This window comes from Olea europaea, chromosome 11 (genome assembly GCF_002742605.1).
Source record: "Olea europaea var. sylvestris chromosome 11, O_europaea_v1, whole genome shotgun sequence".
Taxonomy (NCBI): Eukaryota; Viridiplantae; Streptophyta; class Magnoliopsida; order Lamiales; family Oleaceae; genus Olea; species Olea europaea.
In genome coordinates this window covers 6579124-6604324 of record NC_036247.1, presented here as the reverse complement: position 1 = coordinate 6604324, position 25201 = coordinate 6579124, and the positions used below count along the sequence as shown (strand labels likewise).

Here is a 25201-nt window from a genome sequence, read left to right as displayed (position 1 = left end):
GTAAGTTTTAGCGACCAATGGCCACGATTGTTGACACTACACCACAAAAGCACAACTGAATGGTCCCAAACCCCAGTCTTCTGCAACCATCGATGTTATGGTCACTAAAACATTTGGCACAATTTTATCCCGTTCCTTTTCATTTGGTTTTTGCATGTTTTAGCGACCAAAGGTGATGGTTGTTGGCACTAGAAAGCGACCACTGAATGGTCTCTGATCCCAATTTTCTACAACCACTTATATTCTGGTCGCTAAAACATTTGGCGCAATAAAATTTCGCTCATTTTCATTTGATTTTTGCACTTTTTTAGCAACCGAAGGCGATGATTGCTGAATACTACACCACAATAGCAACCATGGAATGATCCCTGATACCAGTCTTCTACAACTACTCATACCCTGGTTGATAACACAATTTTATCCCGCTTTTTTCATTGGTTCTGGCATTTGTTAGCAGCCACTAATGATGGTTGATGAATATTACCCCACTCCAACGACCAATGAATGGTCTTTGATCCCAGCCGTTCGCAACCACTCCTATCTTGGTAGCTAAAATAGTTGGCACAATTTTATCCCACTTTTTTCATTGGTTTTAGCATATTCTAGCGACCACTAATAATGGTTGCTGAATAATGCATCAATCCAACGACCATGAAGCCTAGCTCTCTTCAACCACCGATGTCGTAGTCGTTAAAACATTTGACACAATAAAATCCAGCTTTTTCTTTCTATTAATTTTGATATTTTCTAATGATCAATACTAATTGTTGCTGAATATTACACCATTCCAAAGAGCACGTAATCCTTGGACCTAGTTTTTTGCAACCACTCATCCTTCGTTGTTAAAACATTTGGTGCAGTAAAATTCCACTTTTTAAAATGATTTAGGCCTTTTTTAGTGAAATAAACAGATCTAGACCATGTTTATGTAGTTTTAAAGTATTCTATCATGAAATAATAAAAACATCGTCCTTTACTAATTGAATTGGGTTACCTACGAACCAAACAACAAGATTTTGAAACTGAATAGATTCACACCATGTTTCATTATCGATTCTTTTAATTCAAATTAGCAGCTTGGGCTTGGCCCACAATCAATTAACAATCAAACGATTCTAAATGAATCAATTTTCAAGAGCAATACAACACATTGGTTAAAAACGGAAAAGAAAACCAGCAATACAACATAGAGAATCTCATCTTTTGCCCCTTTTAATACACTGTAATTGATGAAAGATTTGAAACTTGAGCAAGATGAGAGACTTGAGAAACAAATAGAGTGATGACGACGATAAATATAGACAAGAGGAGACTCTAATTTTTTGAATATCTAGTTATTTTGTGGTGAATCTTATAGGGTTGGTTTTATAGGCCACAACTCGATTGACCCCAACCACTCTATGATTGATATCTACTCGAGCAAATTACATTATCAACGAAAATGGACCGGATCACGATACAACAAAAATGATATTTTGCAACCTTCAAAAACTAGATTCCCTAATAATTCTAAATAAATAGAATTAAAAATTGAATACATCTAGAGGCTCTTTATTATCTGTCAATCCAATTATCCAGAACATGAAAAAATATATTTTTGGAGTCAAACGATGGAATTTAGTCCAAACTAGTCGAACATCATTGCAAAGATCTTAATTTCGCTAATTAGGTCGTTCACACTTAAAATAGACCCACTTTTTTATGAATCTTTACGTTGCAATAAAATATAATTTCAAAATTAATCAACCCAATAAAATACCAACACAAAGCTATACTCTCCTTGCATATTTATTTCATATTTGATACAAATTATAATCTAAATTTTTATCAATGTCAAAGTCAAAGTCAAGAATTAATTTTAGCCATATATTTAGAGATCTCACAACTTTACAACTATACACTTCATCAATTTTAATTTTAATTTAGAGATTAAAATAATTCTAATCTCCATTAAAAACATGGCCTTAGAAACATAGCTCAATTACAATTGATTTTCAAAATAAATAAATCTATAACTATCCATTTAAAAGGCAGAGGAAATGCCATAACCCACGTCTAGAATTCAACCCTTCTCCACATCTTCTTCTTCGAGCCGTTGCCGCTGCATCTAATCATACCTCAATTACCTGGTCCAGTGTTTGACACATGCCATCGGCTAATATCTCTCCTTATTCGGTATCTCCGCTTCTCTCTATACATATAGTCGGCTTCTTTTACTCGTTTTTCAATCATTTGCATTGGTTCTCGAAATAACTTGTGATGGCATTTTCTTATCCCTATTTCTATGATTGTGTATGTATACTACGTTGATTGTAAATTTTGAATGAGGCTGGAAGATTCATAATTTTTTATTCAAAATCAGCTTTAGGAGATTAAAAATCTGATTTGGACTGGGACAAGTTTCCGAATATTAAAATTAATAAGGGTGACATTTACTGGATATGATCAGGGATAATGTAAACAAAAGACAGACTTGCTCATTTTGTTGTTTTTTTCACAGTTTTGATTTGATTTTGTATAGACAGCAAGCACAACTCAATGCCCTTTTCGATAGAGCAGTTGGTGCACATGGAATGTGGTTTGGGACCTCATTCTTTTTAGCATTTTGTGATAAACATGCCATTATTTATTGTGTCATGATGCTCTTACAAGGCCAACAGACAGCATAAATTTGATATTTTAAAATAGTTGAAGTGGGTCTAGTATTGAAGGATGTTAACTTCTAATGGTTAGTAGGACACACTTCATGGTAATGAGCTGCAGTAGGCTGCTTGATGTTGTCTTTGCTGAACTTGGGAAAACTCTGTCTACAAATTTGGGTAGATTACTTTAAAAGAATATACTAAATATCATTAAAACAATGAGCTCCTTGAAGATTGGGGTGTCTCAATTCTCAAACGAAGAACCCTTTAACATTTAAGAATCTAATTTACAATCAACCAGCTCGATTTTGAGCTTTTGAAGGAGGAAAAATGACAAGGATCCCTAAACATTTTACCTTCTTTTAATTTAAGAACCAATTCTTTAATATATCTATCTACAATATATTAAAAGTGGGGATTGAGGAGAAACTTTTGATTACCAATTGTACCCTTACATATTTATCTTTAAGTCCAATATACCCTCATTTATCCTCATATATTTAATTTTCCATTTTACCCTTTTATTTTTATGTTTATGGTCAATAATACTCTTAAAATTAAATTTATTTCAACTAAATTCAATAATTATTAAAATTAAAATGATTTATCTTTTAAATTGAGTCAATTAATCTCCACTAAACACTATTATTGCTAATTATAAGTATATGATTAATAAAAACTTATATAAAAACAAAATAAAAATTATAACAATACCACATATATAATTAAAATGAAATGGCATAGACTATTAAGTCAATTAACATTAATATATAAGGTTTATAAAAACAATAAAATTATATATACGCTTAAATTTTTTTAAACCTAATATTACAAATTAAAAGAATAGTGCATTCCTAAAAGATTTCATTGAAAATAAAAATAATAGTAAAAAAAAATCCCATTAACTAATATTTACTTAATAAGTATTAGATGAAAAGTCATTTTATAATAATCTATCAACTCTTTAATCACCATTACTTTATATTAATTTTATAAAATATGATAAAAAAAAATAATTCATTTTTCAATAACCTAATTGTGAATAGATGATAAACATTCAATTTCACATTTTACTTTTATGTTTTTATATTTTTGGTGAACAATGCCCCTTTAATACTCAATTTATAACTTCTAAATAAGATAATTAATAATTATTATTGCTTTAAAAAACTAAGTCAATTAATTTCCACTAAATACAATTATTACTAATTATTAGTACGCAATTAATAGAAATTTTATTACATACAATTAAAAGAAATTACAATAATACTATTTATTTTTATAATTTACTTGAAATGACATATTTTATTAAGTCGGTTAACAAAGCTTAAGGAAAAACAATGCTTACTATTAGAATATACATTTTAGAACATGTATTATCCTATGGACAACTATATCTTACACTTTTTTGTGGAGTTTCAATGCAAACAACAAAAGTTTTGATAAAAAAACTTAAAATAGAAAATAAGAAGGAAGAAAAGTTGTAGGATGTTAACAAAAATATCGTGTACAAATTATTTAACCTTTCACATTATACATAATTTTATAAAAATTGTGTGTATGTATATGTGTGTATATATATATATATTAGTAATATTGAACATTATTAGTACATAAAAATATTAGGCATATCATTCGTCTTATACATAAAATGTGCAACGCACGTGCTTACTATTAATTTTTACAAAAGTAAAAGAAAATATTGATTATAGCAGCATTTATTGATGAAGTTTTGAGACTGAAATATATTTAATGGTCTAATTTACAATCAACCAGCTCCAAACAGCTCAACTTTGAGCTTTTAAAAGAGGAAAAATAACAAGGACCCCTAAACATCATGCGAAATGTTGTTTCGTAACGCTTGACAGGTTGGAGTCAGGCAACTCCTCATGATAGATCGTTTCCTCAAATTCTGGATCCCTTTCTTAGGTTAACCTATAATCATCTTCTTATAAGTAAATTTTGTAATTCATTTTTTCTCTATGTTTAGGAAAAATTTGATGTTGATTTAAATGATCATCAGATGGTTGAAATTGTTGAAAGACGTTTTCAGTTAAAATTGCATGGAAAAGATCCACTACAATGTAAGCCATCAACTGTCAAATCACAAGATGATTGGGAATGAATGTGTGCACATTTTGAAAGTGATAAGTTTTTGGCATGTTAAGTTATTATACTACTTTACAATATTGTTAATTAAAGCGGAATGAATGAGATGCCAAATTACTCACTTTAAGATATTGTTGTTGGTTTTAAGAAACGATCTGCAGCCAGGAAACTCAATCGTTCGAAGCTTCTTTATAATCACCATGGAGGGACTAGATCATTTACTGCAACTAGGGAAGTACTAGTAATCCAATAGACTTAATCTCTTGCACTTTCAATAATTCGTTTTTGTTGAACATGTTGATTTCTAGAGTGAGTATTGGTGTGGCTTATTAAGCAATTAAAGTTGGTTGGTTAAATAGCATTTAATTTTCTTAAGCTGGAAGGTTTTATTAATTGTTGTTAATATATATCACTAATCTACTTATCATTGTTCACTATGTTAGAATTAGGCTTCTTCTAATATTTTAAATTTGCTTCATTTAGTTGAAATAGTAATAATTAACTGTTTTTAGTTGATCTGATGAAATTGACTATTTTAATTTCTAAGTGCGCTTCATAGAATACATATTCAGAAAGTAGACTTGATTTCTAAAAATGAAGAATTTAGTGAAATGGTTGTCATTAGAATGTTGGCTGACTTCTAGAAGAAGTATTAACATGTTTTCTATCCCTTGACTGTCATTAAATATTTTTGAAATGTTGCTGGATATGTTTTTCAGTCCCTGAGGCCATAGTTCTGTGGGATATGTTTGGTTGAATTTTAACTTAGACAGATTTTATACTCTTAACTACTTTGGTAACATGTTGAAATTATCAATTATTTGCTAATTTGACTATATTATGACATTTTATCCACCTTTTTCAGTCTACAAATGAAGAATTAGTTGAACATATTGAACTGTTTAGGAGGATGCATTCCACATCGAAAGGATGGGATAACCAACTACCCGAGTCTTGATATGTAAGATATATAAATTATTACACAAAGATATTAACATTAATATTATTTATTTTAACTACATTTTTCTATTGTATGATAGAAAGAAATGGTGGAGTTACAACAATCACAAGTAGAGCTTGAAGATGAAGCATCTATAATGGATGAAGCAGAAATATGGGCTCAAGCTCTTGGTAAGAGTGCTAGGATTATTTCTGGGATTGGACCCGCTCCACGTAAATCATACAGCAATGCAGTAACAGCTCCCCCTAAATTGATGCAACAATTGAAAATTCTTACAAAACAAGATAAAGAGAAGGATAAAGTTATTAGTGAGTTTACACAAAATCTCGAACAACAAGCGTTTCTTATCCAGAGCCTTGTTACACGAATGGATATTAGTCAGCATCTGCCTACAGAACTAACCAATGATCCGTCGCCATCAGTTAGTGCTGCAGTACTATGATTACATTATTGAAGTTACAATTTATCTTTTTGTGGTTAAATATTAGACATTTATGATTATACATTGACTATTAGTAGTTATCTGCGCAATACAATTTTCTTTTGCAGCGACATATTTTTTGTTAAATTTAATATTCTATTGCTTTCGATATTGCTAAATTAGTAATTGTGATGGTTGAAAATTGAAATATTGAACAAATTATTAGCAGAAACAAAAAAATATATTTAATACAAAAGCATTGATACATACGTCTAGCAACCACATATTGGTATCAAATTATGGTAATTGGAAAATAAGGAAAAAATTGTTGTCCTTTACCGACTAATGATTGGTCACTATAGTTATCAATGTTTACCGACCAACGAATTGGTCCATGAAAGGTAGCACTATTCGCCTACCATAGGTTGGTCGCTATTTCATTGTCTTCATCGACCAATTATTGGTTGTTGTTAGTGCGAAAATATTTTGTTCTTATATATTTACCTACCAACGTGTGGTCACGAAAGGGTATAAGCAACATACTTCTAATAATTATGAGCGACCAAAATATAATCCTTTTCGCGACCATGTTGGTCGCTAAATATATAACACTCAGCGACCATTTATCTTGGTCGCAAATGACATTTGACGACAATAAATCAACAAATTATTCAATTTATCAGCTACCAAAAATCAAACCCTATTCGACCAATATGTGGTCGTTGGAGATGACATGTACAGCGACCATCTATACTGGTCGCTGAAGAGATTTACCAACGACGAATTTGTAATCATTAAGCGACCACAAATATATGATCGCAAACGGGCCCCAACGACCACGAAGGAGTTTTTTTGTGGATGCAATTTTTTTTTTGTAGTGATGTGGGGAAGAACAAGAAGGAATAATTCACTTGGTAGTAATGTCCAAGTGCTTGGAGCCAAAAGCAGTTAATTTAAATATTATTACTGTATATACTTAATTATATGTTTGGTAAATTGTATATAATGTGGATGTTCATACCAACCTTATTTCCACATTGATTCTATAGGTTACAAGTATTGTAACTTTTATGAGTTCCAATTGTTTTATTTATTTTATTGTGACTTCTGAATTTGTGAGTTATAAATTTATTTTGGGATAAAGATTTTTGTACGTACTTTTTTTATACATGAAAGTATCCACCCTTTCACATGGGTGGGGATCGCTTTTTATAAAAGTGGTCCCCACCCATGTGAATAAAAAGCGGTCCCTACCATATGAGAGGGTGGACATACATATATACCAAAAATTACATACCTCTAGCATTTCCCTTCATTTTGTAAGAGGTCAAGATTAATTCAAGTAAAAAATAGAAATATTTTTCCAACTTTCTTCTGTTTGGCTTCTCTCATAATGTCGTATTATTTGTTTGACTTGACGACATGTTCCCCAATTTTGTTGCTAAATTTTTTGAAGTGTATATGGACCTAATTTTTTTTACAGTAATCTAGATTGGATAGAGAAATTCCTTCTCAACCCCATCAATGTTATCTTGAATTGATTTTCGGTGCTTGCTTGATATTTTGATGTGATTTGTCTGTTTGATGTAGCAAGATGAATCAACATTGATTATAATTTGAATCAGAGACCAAATTTTGACAAATAGCTTCAACTCGAAATAGTTCCCCGTACCAAACTTATATCAAGTTATTCAATAATTGATGCTGGATCCCATAAGGCATGATTTTGAAGCCATATGAGAAGGCCAAAGCTTGAGTTAGCCAATAGGGCTTGCGACTTTTGGATGCTATCTGGATAAAATTCTTCAGGTTCTGTTCGATTCTCTTATTATAATTCTATCACAAATTAATAATCTTTAATTTTATTGTCGCACTCAAATCAGTTCACCTCTCGTTTTCGGTAACTGGGCCTACGTCGCCGTACCTATCTTGACGAATTCCAATAAATTTCAACCTAAACAATTATTTTGTTTGGATGAAATCATTGAAATCCTAGTTTTACTAGCTATTCAAAAATTGATGGATTGCTGTAACATGCAAGTGACTGTTGGACATGAACAGTTTCAGTCACATGATTAATCAGCCCAGAAAAAGTAATCTCGAATCACTGCAATAAACAGCACATTCAGACAACTGTATCCATAAAGAGGAAGACGGTCACGGGTGGCTGTAAATCCCTCGGGAATTGTATCAGCACTGTTCCCCATCCTGCAGTAACTTTTTTGTATGCTCAATACAGGTCTCTACCTTCAATTATGCTGTAATCATCTTTACCTGATCAAATCATCTGTAAAGGCAACTCACTTTTTAGTTTTTACTATATTTTTTACTTAAAAATTCATCGAATAGCGCTACTTTGACCAATGATAAAATGCTACTTCTTCCGTCCCAATTATATATGTTTTATTTATTTTTCACATGAATTAAAAAATCTTCTTTAATATTATTGAAAAATTAATTTTTGTCAAAATCTTTTCTAATTTATACATATTTAATTTTCAGTATGTAGTAATAAATTATTGTTGGAATTAATAAAAGATTTTGAATGATTTAATTTGAAGAAGAAAAAATGAGAGTTGTTTCATATTTTCGAGAAATGAGAATGTATGTATTTGAATAATTTCAAAAAGCTGGCATATTAAATGGTGAAAATTAAATAAGGGTATATTGGTAAAAAAATAAAATAAAATATTCTAAATTTGGAAACAGACCTATATATTTGGAATAAGAGAAAAATGAAATTCAACCTATATAATTGGGACGGAGGGAGTATATGATATTAAGCCAGTCATTATGTCAAATTTTATGTTTTTATAGAATGATTGAAATTCATCACAATCTTGTCACCTGATTTGACATGTCGAGCTATCATAATTTCTTTGGAGACTGAAATCATAAAGCATGTGTGGCAAGATTTTAATTAGATAATGAGTAATTTACTATTCATTAATTATCTAGAAAATATGTAAACAATAGTTTTAGTGTAAATTATTCATTTAAATGCAAAGTCAAATGATTCGTTTTATTGAACTCACGAAATGTAGTCATTTTAATTGGTGTTCTAGCACAATTAGTGTTAGATAACATTATTCTATACTTAACCCTTGTTTGACAAACATTAAAATGAGGTTTTTATTTTTGAAAAAAATAAGTTTTGAGCGTGATCTTTTGAAAAATTTAAAACTTTTAGTTGGGACTCAGTTAAATTTTAATTTATTCCAGTTGAGTCGAATTCGAGTTGTTCAGAGATAGATCTCCCACACCATTTATAGTGTATGTGGGATTGTGGGTAAATTCTTCAATGTAAAGAGATATTTCATGACAGAAGCAGAAGAAGATTTTTTATAAAAGAAATTTTCAATTAATACGATTTGGATATGCTTGGACACATTCAAATTTTTTTTACCACATTATTTTATTCCTTGTTTACAAATGACACACAGCTCTATGCATTCTGGTTACAAGCACATACAGCCAATGCATACGTACAAATATAGAGCGACTGAGGTGGGGTGGGCGGGGTTGGGGTAGAGTGAGGGGTTGGCCCAGCAGCTAAATCAATGGCTGACCGACTTTGAAAATTCATAGGAGAGAGAAACAAAGAAGACATGACGTTGAAGAAGAAACTTGCAAGAGATAGAAAGAGAAGGAAATATTCTCTTTTGCTTTCATTGAAATCCAAACAAAGCTAGGCACTGCATCAGATCTCTGCAAAAAGAGTACGAAAATTTTAAGATTATTGTTTTTAGATGTTTTCAGATTATTCATTCAAGTTTTCCTTTCGGGAACTTGGGTTTTTCTTTCAAGTTCTTTTGGCATAATCTGATTATAATTTTGAAGTTTTGAATAACACCAAAGGCTGAAAACTCTGTTGTCTTTTTGTTTTCAAGCAAGCAAAGCCCAAGCTCCCTTCTTCTTCAACTGATACTCAAGTCATGTCTGGTGATGAGTTTTCCATTGCCCATGTGTTTCCACAAGAACCAGAGACAAACCCTAACCCTAAATCAAATGCAAACCCTACTGCAAAGAAGAAGAGATTACCAGGAAACCCAGGTGAGTTTTTCATGTTTATGTTTGGGACACCGTATTTGACACACTTGAGCTTCTTTTTTAGTATGTTGTTTATAAGTTATATTTACCAAACTTTTGATGGGTTTTTATTTTTCTCTTGGTTGGGGTGGGGGGTCTGGGGTGAACAGATCCAGATGCTCAAGTTATTGCTCTTTCACCAACGACACTCATGACCACTAATAGATTCATCTGTGAAATTTGTACCAAAGGCTTCAAAAGGGACCAGAACTTGCAGCTTCACAGAAGAGGACACAACCTTCCATGGAAGCTTAAGCAAAGGGCTAACAAAGATCAGATCATAAAGAAGGTTTACATATGCCCAGAGAAGACTTGTGTTCACCACGATCCATCCCGAGCTCTCGGCGACCTCACCGGCATCAAGAAGCATTTCAGCAGGAAGCATGGGGAGAAGAAATGGAAATGTGAAAAATGTTCCAAAAAATATGCAGTTCAATCTGACTGGAAAGCTCATTCTAAGACTTGTGGGACTAGAGAGTACAAGTGTGACTGTGGTACACTCTTTTCCAGGTATTTAATTCAACCCGAAAACATGTTCTTGTTTGGGAATATTTGTTCTACGAAATAAATGCCAAACAGCCACAAGCTTTAATTGCTTATTTGAGTGTGAACTTATTGATGGCAAATGATTAGGTTTTGATTATTTCAGCATATATTCAGCTGTTAGAAAAGTACAAAAAAGTTGATGTATTTAAAAGTCTTTAACAAGTCCTCGCACGTTTAGGCTCGCTTCATTTTATCCATCTTGCACAACTTTTATCCATAAGTGATAACAAAATATGAACTCAATACCACAACCTCCTTTGCTATCACGTTGAACCATCTTGCTTAAAAGCTTAAGCTATTAAAAAATGGACGAAGTTAATTTATTTATTTAAAATTTTTAGTATTCTTGTTTTGAGCCCCGTTTTTTTGGGGAAATATGTTTGTAATAATGATTTTGTGGATAATGTATTGCTAAAAAGTGAAAAAATTTGGGTTCGTATGTAAAGTTATTTTATTGAGAAAAAAAATGGGTTTTTATAAAACGGAACTCAATCATGGGCTTTAACATTCTTATATGAGTTTTTCCTTTTTCCATTCATATTACAGGAAAGATAGTTTCATTACACATAGAGCTTTCTGTGATGCCTTGGCAGAAGAGAGTGCAAGATCAGTGATTACTGTTTCAGCTACCAATTTGAACTTCAAAAATGATAATCTAAATGGTACTCTGATGAACCCTAATTTTCCTCATGGATTCAATGTTTCCACTGGAATTTCCCAAGTTGGAGCTGTTTTTAAGTCGGACTATAATGATGTGATTTCTCGGAGTTCTCTTGTTGGAGATCAGCAGAAGCCAAGATTATCACTTTGGTTGGATCAGCCAAATCCTCATCAGCTCAATTTCATTGACATGAATTGCAATTCAAATCTTTTCATTCCTTCAAGTTCCACTGGTTTACAAGAGATGCCTCAATCGTCATCTTCAATGGGGAATTATACATTGCCACATCGACAAGGCCTAGTGGAGGAGGAAGTAATCGGCAAAGGTAGTACAGTGGATCATAGCCTTGCTTCTCTATTCTCTGATAATCAAAAACACCAGTCGAATTCTTCAGCATCAATGTCAGCTACTGCACTTCTGCAGAAGGCAGCTCGAATGGGCTCTACCAAAAGCAATCCAGCATTCTTTGGCAATGCATTTGGAATGATGAATTCTTCTTCTTCCTCCTCTTCATCTTCTCCGAATGCTAATTCTTTATCTCAGAACAGAAGTGCACTGCACCAGATTTTTGGGAAACAGCACGAGAATTTAAGTGGTGAAGCCAGAGACTCAATTATGGGAGGATCAAATTTGATGCAAACAAGTGCAACACAAAGCCAAGCAATTTTAGTAAACTTGCATGGTGCGGAGCACAGTCTCACCAGGGATTTTCTTGGCGTGGGAGGTGAAGGTAGCAATCCATTCTTGTCACAACAACTTGCCGAATTTGCTTCAATGAGTTCAGCGATGGGGTTAAGCCAATTCACTAGCAATCACTAGCTAGCATGGCTCCATCCATGTTTTCATAGTCTGTCCTAAACTTGAATAAATGACGAGAGGATGGTAAAACTGTCTAATCTTACGACATGAATCTTAATGTCGACCCCAAGGTACTATATGTGTAAGGTCATTATCTCCATGGATTCTCTTAAAATTACATTAGTTCTACGATATAGAATGCAAAAAACCCGTTCATCTATTGAAAACCGAATTTCTATTTGCCCAACAATAATGGCACGCAAGTCCAAACACCTAACCCACCTCAAAAAGTGACAGAACGATAAGGAGGGGAATGTAAGAAGTCGTTGGGAATGATGGAGTTGGCCATATTTGAGTCAACTCTTAATCTTTGCATGAATTCACACTTTTGTTGAAATTCATTGTCAGGTCATACTATGATATTTCTTGACCAGCCTCGTCAAGGTTAGTAGGGCTAATATTTTTACTTCGATTATTTTCCATAAATTAGTTCGATCTGAAGATATTACTCAACTTATATGCATATGAGATTACTTTCATTAATTGATTAGAGCGTATCACATTAAATATTTAAATTAATCACTAGATACTAGACTACAACACATCAAGAAAATAAAATAGAGGATGAAACACCTATTTCTCGCGATCTAAAGTTTTTTGGATAATAAGTTGGAATGCCAATAAAAATTTTAAATTAATCTACCATATATTCAGTAACGAGAATTATGATAAAACTTGTGCATCTCTGACATATTATTTTCTAATCCTACTCTTTTTAGTTTTTACGTATGTATATATTAAAATAAACACGTTGAAAATACCGCAGAATGTTATACAGTTCCATGTAAAAAAAGTAGTAGTAGAAGAAGAAAAGCAACCTATAGATTTCTTCTTTATTGTAAAATTGAGAGTCGATCAATAAAAGTTAATTTTTATTCTCAAAATCAAATCTTGATTTTAATCACACGTTTATTATTATTATTATTATTGTTGTTGTTGTTGTTGTTGTTGTTATTGTTATTATCCATTTTTCTAACAACAAATTTAATCAGATTCTGTATTATTTCTCCTAAATGAAAGTTACTAATAATTTTAGCTCACCACTCAAATTGTTTATTGGGATAATAATTGAAATTCTGGACCATTAATTGTAGGGTACCTTGTTTAGGACCCTAACAATAGAGAAATAATTTTCTTCTGTGATTGTGATTAAAAAATAGAAAAAGTTATGTGAGAATGTGAAAAATAATTTTCTTTAAAGAACGTTTAATTGGAAATGAGCATGAGAGATAAGTGATTCTTGAAGAACCAAAATTAAATAAGGGCTAAATGTTTCTTAAAAAAAAGAAAAAAAAGAAAAAAAAAAGGATGAATAGCCAAATTTTTTTTATTATAATGTGGTCTCTTTTGGTTGGCTATAATAGTTATAAAAGTAATTTTTCTTTTTAAAACTGTTAAAGAAGTAATTTTTAATATAAATTCAATATCCAGCTTTACCGTACCTCATGAAACAAAGGAGATTGGTAGAGCCATTATATATCCATGTACATACTACAAAGTTCAACCCAAGAAGCTCAACAAAGTTTGGGTTCTGAAAATTGTTCCAAAAAAAAATAATAATAATAAATAAATCAGGAAAATGTTATAAACTAAATAGAAAAGAAAACAAATTAAAATGGAGATCTCAATAGACTTGTGTATTAATAGAAAAACGACATAAAAAAACAACTACCAAACTAATTAAGCACAATTAATTTTTCTACTTCAAAATTGAAAACAATAAAATTGAATTTTCACAACCTTTGGATTAAAATATGCAATAAATTATCGTTAATTTCATATGAAAGAGGATGAAACAATAATTATGGAGTGCAAAAAATGTTTCTTTATTGTTTTTAGTTGAAGTTAAAGTGATTTTTTGAGGGGTAGATGTTATATTTGGTATTTGAAATTCAATTTCAAAGATCGATATAATAAAAAAAATAAGTATATATTAAAAAAAATTTAGTATTTTTGAAATATGGAGTACTCCATATTCTATGCTTACACGTGTGTGTAGGGAGCATTGATTTTCATATTTTCAAGAGTACTGAAATTTTAATTTTTTTCCTTGCATTGTAGGATCAATTTTCCTTTTTTATTTTATTATTATTATTATTATTATTATTATTTTTTGGTTATTCCTTTAGGAGCGAAAGAGAGAAAAATGAAAATTAACTTCAACAAATTCAAGAACTGGACGATAACCAATCCCTTCGACGTGGCATGTGCTCATTGGACAAACAATGGCCACTGATTACACGTGGGATCCAGACATTGGTTATTCGTACGTGGAATGAAACTCGATTCCTTACAGCACAACATCAACGTTCTGTTTAAACTTTGAACACATACACAAGCCTTACTTCAAATTTCCACATCTCAAAATTCGAGGGCTTCAATTCATATACAACGCCTACACGCGTACTCTTATATACATAACGAATATATGTACGTATTAATCTATATCTGATATCGATATATTTCGTCGCCGGTATCGAGAATTGCGAGATGGAGATTTTAATGAAACTCTGGGGTTTGGATTTGGTAGCATTGAGGGGGTTTGTCTTTTCGATATTCATTCTGAATTTTGTGTTTTCTTGCCAGATACTCTTCCTCCAACCACTTGTTGCTGCTTTAGGTAATCTAATTTCTCCTTATTTTAATTCACCTTATATGTATTTGTATGTATACATATATGTGTATGTTTGTAGCTTGTTTGTGAGTAGGATAAATCAACTTTGATCATCTATATGAGACTACGAGTTGTTGGAATGTTGGGCTTTTGTGAATCCAGGACTTGGGATTTTTAGTTGAATTTAACCTGCATTGTTTCAGAAAGAGGAAATTGTTTAAAGAAGGATCGAGCTGGATGGTGCAAATTAAAAAGAAGCTAATTTTTTGAAATTACGTAAAGAACACTTCTTGATTTTGTCAAAATTTCAATACACCTGGTTTTCATCTTCCTTCACCCAGCCCGTATTTCCTCCATCACCTTACCCTCACTATCCTTATTACGCCCCCTACCCTGCCTTCCTCCTTCCATCACATTCTTGATATTGTCTGATTTCTACTCCACCGTATGGTTCAAGAAAATGCATAAGAATATATGACAACAGAGTTGGAAGGAGGGCGGGAAATGGGAGGATTGGTTGAGCTTGCAGTAGAAGGGGGATTTAATTTTACAAAAGAAACTTCTTGAATCGGTGCAAGAAGCCTGATGGTTAAGTGATGAAGAAACTAAAATCTTGGACAGTAGGAGGTTAGTGATGAATGTAGACGGGTTTTCTCATTTTGCTTCAAATGTATCCACTAACACTCGTGCACTTCCAAATATCAACCTTGTGTACAATTTCTGGGATATAAATTATAATTTAATCATGATAAGGTCTTGGTTGCTTCCTGATCAATGAAAATCACCTGTCAACATATGAAAATTAGGATGAATTAAAAATATTTCGAGAAAAGTTCTTACCCGATCATTTACAATTGCTGGATTCTCCCAGTTTTTGGTATGAATAACATAATGTATGAAAAGTCGAATTGGGTATCAAAGCTAATAACTTTTATCTTTGATTTGAAAGGGATTCATGTTCTGGAATTTGTATGAAAAGTTGAATTGATATTTATATATCACATGACAATGAGAATGCCTTCATTTTTTGTATCTATTGAAAAAAAAAAAAAAAAAATTTCTGGCAGTGCTGATAAAATTTCATGATATTAATCTAGTTTTCTCTCAAAGGATTAACCTTTTTATAAAGGTAGTAGGTGAAATATTTTCGTTTCTTATTTATTGACCAAGGTGCTAAAATTTCATAAACTACAGTCTTTTATCTCCTAGAAGTAGAACCATGAAGATGACATGTTGAATGATAAGTGACTATCAAACTTAAAAGAAGCACTGAAAGTTATAAATAACACTCCTTTTGTGTATATACTTACTGAAGCTGAATGGATAGCTCCACTAGTGATTTTTTTTTTTGGTCCCGAGATAATTTGATATTAAAGAGTTCATTGTTGCACTTAATGCGGATCTATATGTTTTGATCTGCAGATGGTCAACCTAGTGATGCTGCCGCTCTTTTCGAAAGAGCTTCACAAAGTATAAAAGTGAAGAAATATAGTGAAGCACTCGATGATCTTAATGCTGCTATAGAGACCGATCCTGGACTTTCAGAAGCATATTGGCATCGAGCATCTATTCTTCGTCAGTTTTGCAGGTCGTATATAGAAATTTTTGTAACTGCACTTGAGGAAAATCTAAATTTTGTCCATGAACGTACTTTTCTTTTTTTGGTTTTCTTTGCCAAACACGTTTAGTTGTCCCATGAACTATATTAGGCTCTCAAAGATTATGATTTCCTTAAAATTAGAGCATAGGTATCCTACAAATGCCAGTATTAAATTAGAGCTGAATGAGTTTTCCTGAATCTGAACTGCTCTTACTGGTTGTATAGTTTAAAATCACACAATTCCTTCGATTCATTATTGAAATATCATTAGGGGCATCATAAATGATCTTGCAGTTTGTAGGCCTTTTTTTTTTCTCAGTTAACATACAACTGATTGTTTCATATCAGATTAAGTAGTTTAATAGATCCATAGTGCTTTCAAGAAGTTTGGTCCTCGATAATATACAATGATTTGATTGACAAATTAATAATTTGTGAAGTTTTTGGCTAATGTAGATATGAAGAATCAGAAAAAAGCTACAAAAAGTTTCTGGAGATGAAACCCAGGAATTCAGCTGCAGAGAAGGAGCTTTCTCAATTATATCAAGCTCAAAGTGCCTTGGATTCAGCTAAGAACCTTTTTGATTCAGGCGACTTCACGAAGGCATTGGAGTTTATTGAAAAAGTTGTACTTGTTTTCTCTCCAGCCTGCTCTAACGTCTGTACTCGATCTGTATTTATTTTTGAATTATGATTTCATGTACTGTTCAAGTTGGCTATGGCTCTGCAATGTATAGGTTCAGCTTGACCAGTAAATTATCTGTTGCTTTTTGCAGGCCAAACTCCTTAAAGTGAGGCTATTATTAACAGCTAAAGATTATTCCAGTGTCATATCTGAAACGGGATATGTTCTCAAAGAAGACGAGGATAACTTAGAGGCTTTGCTGTTACGTGGTCGTGCCTATTATTATTTGGTGGATCATGATGTTGCTATTAGGTGTGTTCTCTTACACATTTATGATTTCCTACTGCTCACAACCCTGCACCCCAGCTGAAAGCAGGAAAATTCAGTAGAAACGGGAAAAACTGAAGAAGTAGTGACTTAATTTATTTGAGTAGTTGAGTTTTTACTTACATTTACCGTTCCACATGTTCTTCCACAGGCATTACCAGAAGGGTCTTCGCCTAGACCCTGAGCACGGTGAATTAAAGAAAGCGTATTTTGGATTGAAAAATCTGCTCAAAAAGACTAAATCTGTAATATGTTTAGTCACTTATTTAAGCAATTCATTGTTATTTAATGATATTGTTCATTTCTCAAATGTAATATATTTATGCAGGCAGAAGATAATGCAAGTAAGGGTAAGCTTCGTCTTGCAGTGGAGGAATATAAGACTGCCCTTGCCTTGGACCCAGATCATACTACATATAATGTACACCTTCATCTTGGATTATGTAAGGTCTTGGTGAAGCTTGGTAGGGGAAAGGAAGCAGTAACAAGTTGCTCAGGAGCTCTTGAAATTGATGAAGAGCTTCTTGAAGCTCTTGTCCAGGTTTCTACCTTTTGTTATAACTATGGTTTTCTCTGATAATAAAGAAAAATGGCATTAAGATGCTTTAGGACGAATGCTTCCTAATCTATACTGTATAACCTAACTTGGCTAGTAGTTTACTTCAAACTTTTTTGTTGATGTTATCTTAGTTAACTTTTCCTTACATGTTCCAGAGGGGTGAAGCCAAACTTTTGGTAGAAGATTGGGAGGGAGCTGTAGCCGATTTGAAATCAGCAGCAGAAAAGTCACCTCAGGTACCACATAACTTCATATCATAATTACATTTTTATTTTAAAAGATGTTTCAACTTTGATCATAGAGCATCATTGCAACTTCTGCCAAAGAACTAATTTAAAACTTCGCATATCATGTTGACCTTATGACATGTTGGAGGTGATGTTTGTTCTGAATTTAAGAGTTAAATTGCTCATGAAAAACTTGCCCTTTTACATCTTTGCCACCAAACATCCATTGTCCCAAAACAGAACAAGTAAAATTGGAAATGGAATAAAATAAATTCTTTACAACTATACATGTGACTTTGAAGTGCATATTTTGTTGAATAATTTAGGTCTCTTGATTCTAAGGTAAAAGATGCTCTGTTTTGATATTAAAAAAGAGAGGAAAATATTTGCATGTTGCCATCATAAAGCGATAGCGAGACCAAACTCTTTGAAAGCGGCATTCTTAGAAAGGATTTGATTCCAGTAGAATGATGTGATTCCAGTAGAACTTGTTAGGAGAGATAAACCAAAATTAATATGGCTCAATGTGGCTAAGAAGGATTTGATAGCTTTGACTTTTCCATTGAAAACACAGAGAGATGAAGAGGAGTTATGTAATTGATCCCAAATTTATGGGGTTCAAGTTGGAAGTGTTAAAAATTCCATAGTTTTCAACATTGATGTAATTTGTCATATTGGCCCTCCATCGAACCTCTTACTTTAAGTCATGATTTATGGAATACAAAGTACTCACATTAGTGTGTTCAACTTCATGTAGTTGCCAATGTAAGAGGCATAGATCAGTTTTTATCATTTATTTTTTATTATAAAATTTAAATTTGCAATAGAAGTCTTAAATTTGACAACTATTAAAACAAAACTATTTTTTTCTCAATCTCCCAAACACTTTGACAATAAAATATTCTGCACGTAAACCAAAATATTTTTTAATCACACATTTCCTAAAAAATCAATATTCCAAAACTCGTTTTAATGGTTGTTAAACAAGGTGTTGGATTTTATGCGTAATAATAAAGAGATGAAAAAGATAAATCAACACACGAATTTTACATGGTCGACGGTTTGCATACGTCCACGAGAGCGAAGCAGAGATAATTTTATTCAGTAGTTAAAAATAGGATTACAACATATCATTTATACTAACTCTAGTTTGAGCCCATATAAGACTTTAAAACCCGTACAAGAATCGGCCCATCTGATTCAGGACCTGTGTTCCACTCTATTTGAGTCACATGCACAATACAAGGGCTAAGAGTAGTTCGTGTATTTTGATTGTTCTCTTGTTTGCTAAGAATTTAGCTGTTCGTACAGTCTAAACCCTCGAGGAATACATTATATGAAAACTTGCTTGTTTGGAAATGTTTATAGTTGATTTGTAATTGGTCAAACTTGCTCTTTATCCCCACATTTCATTAGAACATCAAGTACTACCCATTTATCCATCATTCATTTCTATCTATTCATAATTTAAATCGTTTATAAAAACCTACCTAACAAGCTTTTGCTTGAGCAACAGATGATAGAATTGTGGTCAATTTCACAAAAAATACCTTTTTTAATTTTTACAGTTCTGTTGATAAACAATTGCTTTTGTTATGGATGTACTACAAGTTCTTTGTATAGCCATTAGCAATTTAAAATTGTGACCTCAGGATATGAATATTCGTGAAGCACTAATGAGGGCTGAGAGGTCTTTAAAACTAAGCCAGCGGAAGGATTATTACAAGATTTTGGGAATTTCGAAAACTGCATCAATGTCGGAGATTAAACGGGCTTATAAGAAGCTTGCGTTGCAGTGGCATCCAGATAAGAATGCTGACAATAGAGCAGAAGCAGAGGCCAAATTCCAGGAAATAGCAGCTGCATATGAGGTTGGTTCTTTAGTAACCTTTCCTCTTTTGTTATCTCATTCTCCCTGCTTTTTTGGTTCAACTTGTAGACAATCTAGCTCATTAGCGTTTCTATGATACTATTGATATGCTATTATACTATGGTACCATGTTTTACAGTCCTCGTGGCAAGGCATGATACATTTATGCAAGTCACAGCCATGTCCCTACATTTGAAGAATTAGATTGTGACCATTTAAGCAATAGATTCTCTATTAAATTGTTTTGACTATGTTAACGACAGCTGGGCATGTACCTTAGTGAAAGTTAATTTGGAAAATGCTTTTTATGATCCCTCCAATCTAAATGATATTTCGTTCAGTTTCTCCAACTGTTTCCTGCAAAAGTATTTGATTCGAGAATAGTAGTTTCCTGGAATTAATCTTATTTTGATATGAGTTCTTGACTATGCTTGAACTCACTTGGCGGGTACTGTTTTAGTGTTTATTATTTGTCAGAACCCGCCAGTGTGAATAATTTCAGCGAAGTAGATTATTACTCTTTGTTCTGTTCTATATTTTCTCCTTCATTATCTCTTGTAGTCCTTTTTAGCGTTGCGTGTCTATTAATGGAATGAGAACTTGGACACTGCAGATTCTTGGTGATGAAGAAAAACGTACCAAATATGATAGTGGCGAAGACATTGATGAGGGTATGGGAATGGGTGGTGGAGGATTTAACCCTTTTGGAGGAGGGGGCCAGCAATATACATTTCACTTTGAAGGAGGTTTTCCTGGCGGGGACTTTGGTGGCTTCCATTTCTGACCTCGAGGAAGTTTGGAAATATGTTTCACTAACAGCTTTTCTGCTGAGACTCCGGAGACTATTTAGAACAGCATTTTTGTCTAACCCCTAACAGCTGAAATGCACACACATTTATAGGCATTTTTTACGGGCTGTCTGATTATGAAAAAGATCTTATGTGAGGAAGTTTAACTCTGCGGGGATCAACATTCTGAAATATTAAAGAACATAGTCGATTGAAGGAAAACGACAACCCCTTTATTTGAATTGTAACATGTGCATAGAAATTTTTGTACGGAGTTTTGTGGTACAGATGTCCTCTTAATACAAGGAAATGGATGTTTTGTTTTTGATGCTTGGAGCCATCAAAAGATTGTTCAACACATGAATTCTGCAAAATATTGAGGTGTACTTTTTGGCTTTTGCAGGAAATCCTCTTGACAATTCACATATCTGGAAAATCTGTATCATTTGTTTATGTGATAAGGATATTGATATTATTTTCTGAGGATCTGATTTGTAACAACAAAATTGTATGACTTTTGAGTCGATTAGTTGCTGAAAAAATGTTTTTTTCTTTTTTTGGCAATGGTATGTCGTTGATGCTGCGAAGATTTTGCTGGGGTGAGTTCACCCTATAGTTGTGTGATATTATAGGAGCAATGCTACGGGAATAGGATTTTTTTTTTTCCACAGATGTTTTATAGAATTTCACATGGGTCCAAACTGATTGCCAAATGGCAAAAACAAAAAATAAGTCTGCGAATCATGTGCTGCCATCGTAACACTTGTAGAAATTCTGTGAAGGAATCCCTATACTTGGAAAACTTTCCTAGTATTCAATGATAAAGCGATGCCCATTTCACAATTTTTTTTTTATGTTGTTTACGCTTTCTCACGCCCTTTTCACCATTATTTATTTATTTATTTATGTTGTTTAGGCTTTCTCACGCGTACGATATATATTACATTTGAAGATGTTATTACAATGACTGCTGGGAATTTTTTTCTTAATTCCTAAGCAAAATCTGTTGTGCTCTAATTAGGCGGTTCTTCATACCTTTTAGGTTCTCGTATGAAGGCTCCTTTGAGAACCTAATTTTGAATTCAACTTGCATTGTCCACTTTTTTTTTGGAAATCTTTTACATTTTCACCATATTAAGTTGTTGGCAAGGCCAACTTGATCATCTTTCTCTGGGGATCTAACATGAGGCGGCTCCGGAAGAGTCATAAAGGGAGGTAATGTACCTAGGATTTGGACACCACTTGTAACCCAAACCATTTTTATTTGTTGGAAAGGAAGTAAAGCGTGAAGTTCTTGGCTTGTGATTCAGTTTCTTGTGTATTAATGCTCTATTTGCTAGTTTAAAGAGTACATCAAACTATCGCAAGTTGTAGAAATAAAATTCATTTCAAAATAAACGGGCAGAAGAATGGAACTGTTATTCTGAGAAGAATGTCTGAGATTCTCGTATGCACTTCTGGGGTTAATAGATTTTATTAGGCAGGAATTTTGATATACTTCAAAAACTGAAATAATTTTTGCATAATGACAGATTATTACATCAAACAAATGTAGTTCGGTGAAGATAATATAAGCATGATACAAAGAACTCCATTAGCACACACTTTTCACACACCCAAGACAAATGCTGCCAAAACAAGGACAGTACTGGACATTGCACGCAATGCATGTGGGGACAGATAAATTCCATCAGAAATATCAACGGGAGTAGAAGTAGTAGCAGTAGTATCATCAGATTGGGAAGAATCTGAAGCCGGCTGCTTTTTGGGTTTTAGAGGTGCAGGAGCTGGCGGCGGAGCTAGAAATAGACCATGCGGAAGGAGTACTTTGTCAACCTCATATATGGCTAGCTGCTTGTCTGTATATACTGTACCTGCCACTGTTGCATTAACCATATCGGTGGTTATGTTCACCTGATTCCCAGTTGCAGTGATATTGAGTGGAAAATTTTCATTATTACCAATTTGTGTTCTTACTGGATTGCTTGCGGTTTGGAATTGGGAGACAGTGAAAAATGAAGGTAGGACGTGGAATTGTAGCAGTTCGGTTTTCTGTTGATCAGTGAGAGAGTTTAACATGCCTGGTTTGAGGTTAGAGAATGCACCATCCGTTGGAGCAAGTATTGTGATACCTTGGCTTGATTTGTTAAGCTGTGTATTGAGTTGATCACCCACTTGGGTGATTTTTAGGAGTCGAACAAGTGTCGAATATTTCTTGGCCTTTTGAAGAATAGAACTGATGTCGGTGAGAAAGGAAGGTGCAGGAGACGGCGATGGAGATACAGGAGCCAGCAGCGGAGATACAGGAGCAGGCAGCGGAGGTACAGGAGCTGACACTGGAGGTGCAGGTGGCAGCACCGGAGGTACAGGAGGCAGCACTGGAGGTACAGGAGCAGGCGCTGGAGGTGTCGGCGCAGGCAACGGACTCTGCGAAAGAGCTGGAGTGCACTGAAAGAAGAATAAGAACACAAGAGGGAATGTTGAGAAAATCTGGTTCATTTTGCAGTGATCTTTTTTCTTTCCTTTCTTGTAGGGTTTTAAGAAGAATGAATAAACCTCTTGATTGAAGATGAAAGGACACAAAGGAGAGGGCTTCATTTATATTGAGCGGGGTTCAATTTTTTCCTGCAAAACTAAAAATAAATATAAAAATAAAATCTCTCTGCCCCTCTCTCATTCACACACTTGAGATAGGCAATAAATGGTGAGTAAGGTGAAAGGTGCACTTTAAGGTGACAAGAAAACTTGGACAGTGTTAAGGCAGCTACTGGTTTGCTTAAAATTTTAGGAAGAAGAACTTGGCTAATATTGATGCTGGGATAGCCTACTGAGTTATGAACAGATCTTTTTCTTCAAGTTTCCATGTTTGTGGACAGAACATTATGATGATAATGATTATCCATTGTACGAGAAATCATTAGGCAGTATGATTTCAATGTCAATGATTGGATTAGATAAGGTAAAGGGTTTAACTAGTTTGTGCATCATATTATTTGATGGTACGCAGATGAGTTCAACAAAATGGGGCCTCCAATTAGTTCATGAGAAACATGTTTAGTACCTTAATTGGCAACAAATTTGTGTTAATAATGTTGGGACATCCTTTTGAACAAATCTTATTCTTAAAGTTTTCATGTTCTGATACAGGAAACTGAGAAGTTAATGAAGGAATGTGTAATGTAGATACGAGGAATCAGAAAAAAGCTACAAAAAGTTTCTGGAGATAAGAAGTAGCAGAGAAGTAACTTTCTCAATTATTTCAAGCTCAAGGTGGCTGGGATTCACCTAAGAGCCTCTTTGATTTAAGCTACTTCATTCCACATTTTCTTAGGCATTGCTAGAAGGGTCTTCCCCTAGACAATGAGCACAGTGAACTGAGGAAAGCATGTTTTAGATTGAAAAATCTCGTAATCTCGAGATTTAAATAGTCTCTATGATTTGTACTCTTTCATGGTTAACTCCAATTGTTACGAAATTGTATAATTTTTATTTTATTTTTCCTTTAGTAACTCTGTATAGCCCTATAAATGGTCTTTACCATTGTATTTTACTATTTTACACGTCATGTTATAACAATTTTTTTATTTATGAAAGTAGAACTTGGAAAATCTATGGTTCTCATTCAGCGATGAATACTTGGTATAAAAACATATATAAAGAGTATGTAAGCTACACAAGGAAATAAAGGAAACAACTATACAGAGATATTTTATGCCTAAAAAATAAGGACTGAATAAATAAAATCTTTGATTCAATTCTCTGATTTGATTTTCCTCCCATTTAGCAACAAATTAGAATTTAATCTTCTCGACTTCTCCTTGTTTTTCGACACTCCCTCAAGCTGGTTCATATACATCGAGCATTCCCAGCTTGCTAGTTACTCAAAGAAGACATGATTTTTTTATCCCTTTAGTTAAGATTTGTGCTAACTATTTTTTCTATCGGAACAAAGAGCATAGCACACTGGTACTCCTTCACGTTTCTCTTCGATAAAATGATAATCTGCCTCCACGTGCTTGGTTCTGTTATGTTGGACCGGTTTATTGCAGCCATATCATCATAATATACTGTCATCGGATAGGAACTTTCAGTTCATAAAGAAGTCTTATTGGTCATAGAAGTTCACAAATTCCATTTGCTTCAGCTCAAAACTCTACTTCTGCACTACTACGGGGCACCTATGTTCTGTTTTTTCTTTGAAACTTAAATCACCAACTTAATCAGCATTGATATAGGCCTCAATTCGAAGATGCTCATGCTTCCTGAACTTTCGCCCTTTAAAATTCTAAGGACTACTTCAAGAT

The 25201-nt window shown here is 33.3% G+C and overlaps 4 protein-coding genes across 4 annotated transcripts; 3 read left to right on the top strand and 1 right to left on the bottom strand.

Moving 5' to 3' along the window:
* Positions 1-5450: 5450 nt before the first annotated feature.
* On the top strand, positions 5451-6253 carry LOC111404868. Its single transcript, XM_023033600.1, has 2 exons — positions 5451-5712; positions 5792-6253. Exon 2 carries the CDS (start codon positions 5798-5800, stop codon positions 6152-6154), a length of 357 nt encoding a protein of 118 aa, XP_022889368.1. The 5' UTR covers positions 5451-5712; positions 5792-5797; the 3' UTR covers positions 6155-6253.
* A 3462-nt stretch (positions 6254-9715) lies between these two features.
* On the top strand, positions 9716-12660 carry LOC111403164 (zinc finger protein JACKDAW-like). Its single transcript, XM_023031565.1, has 4 exons — positions 9716-9852; positions 10024-10186; positions 10333-10732; positions 11315-12660. Exons 2-4 carry the CDS (start codon positions 10069-10071, stop codon positions 12246-12248), a joined length of 1452 nt encoding a protein of 483 aa, XP_022887333.1. The 5' UTR covers positions 9716-9852; positions 10024-10068; the 3' UTR covers positions 12249-12660.
* A 1962-nt stretch (positions 12661-14622) lies between these two features.
* Positions 14623-21451, top strand: LOC111403162 (dnaJ protein P58IPK homolog). The gene is made up of 9 exons (XM_023031563.1): positions 14623-14907; positions 16324-16489; positions 16958-17159; positions 17278-17438; positions 17605-17698; positions 17782-17994; positions 18168-18248; positions 19892-20110; positions 20723-21451. Exons 1-9 carry the CDS (start codon positions 14778-14780, stop codon positions 20891-20893), a joined length of 1437 nt encoding a protein of 478 aa, XP_022887331.1. The 5' UTR covers positions 14623-14777; the 3' UTR covers positions 20894-21451.
* Positions 21452-22399: 948 nt separating this feature from the next.
* On the bottom strand, positions 22400-23712 carry LOC111403163 (fasciclin-like arabinogalactan protein 11). Its single transcript, XM_023031564.1, has one exon. It carries the CDS (start codon positions 23493-23495, stop codon positions 22506-22508), a length of 990 nt encoding a protein of 329 aa, XP_022887332.1. The 5' UTR covers positions 23496-23712; the 3' UTR covers positions 22400-22505.
* Between the last annotated feature and the right edge of the window lie 1489 nt (positions 23713-25201).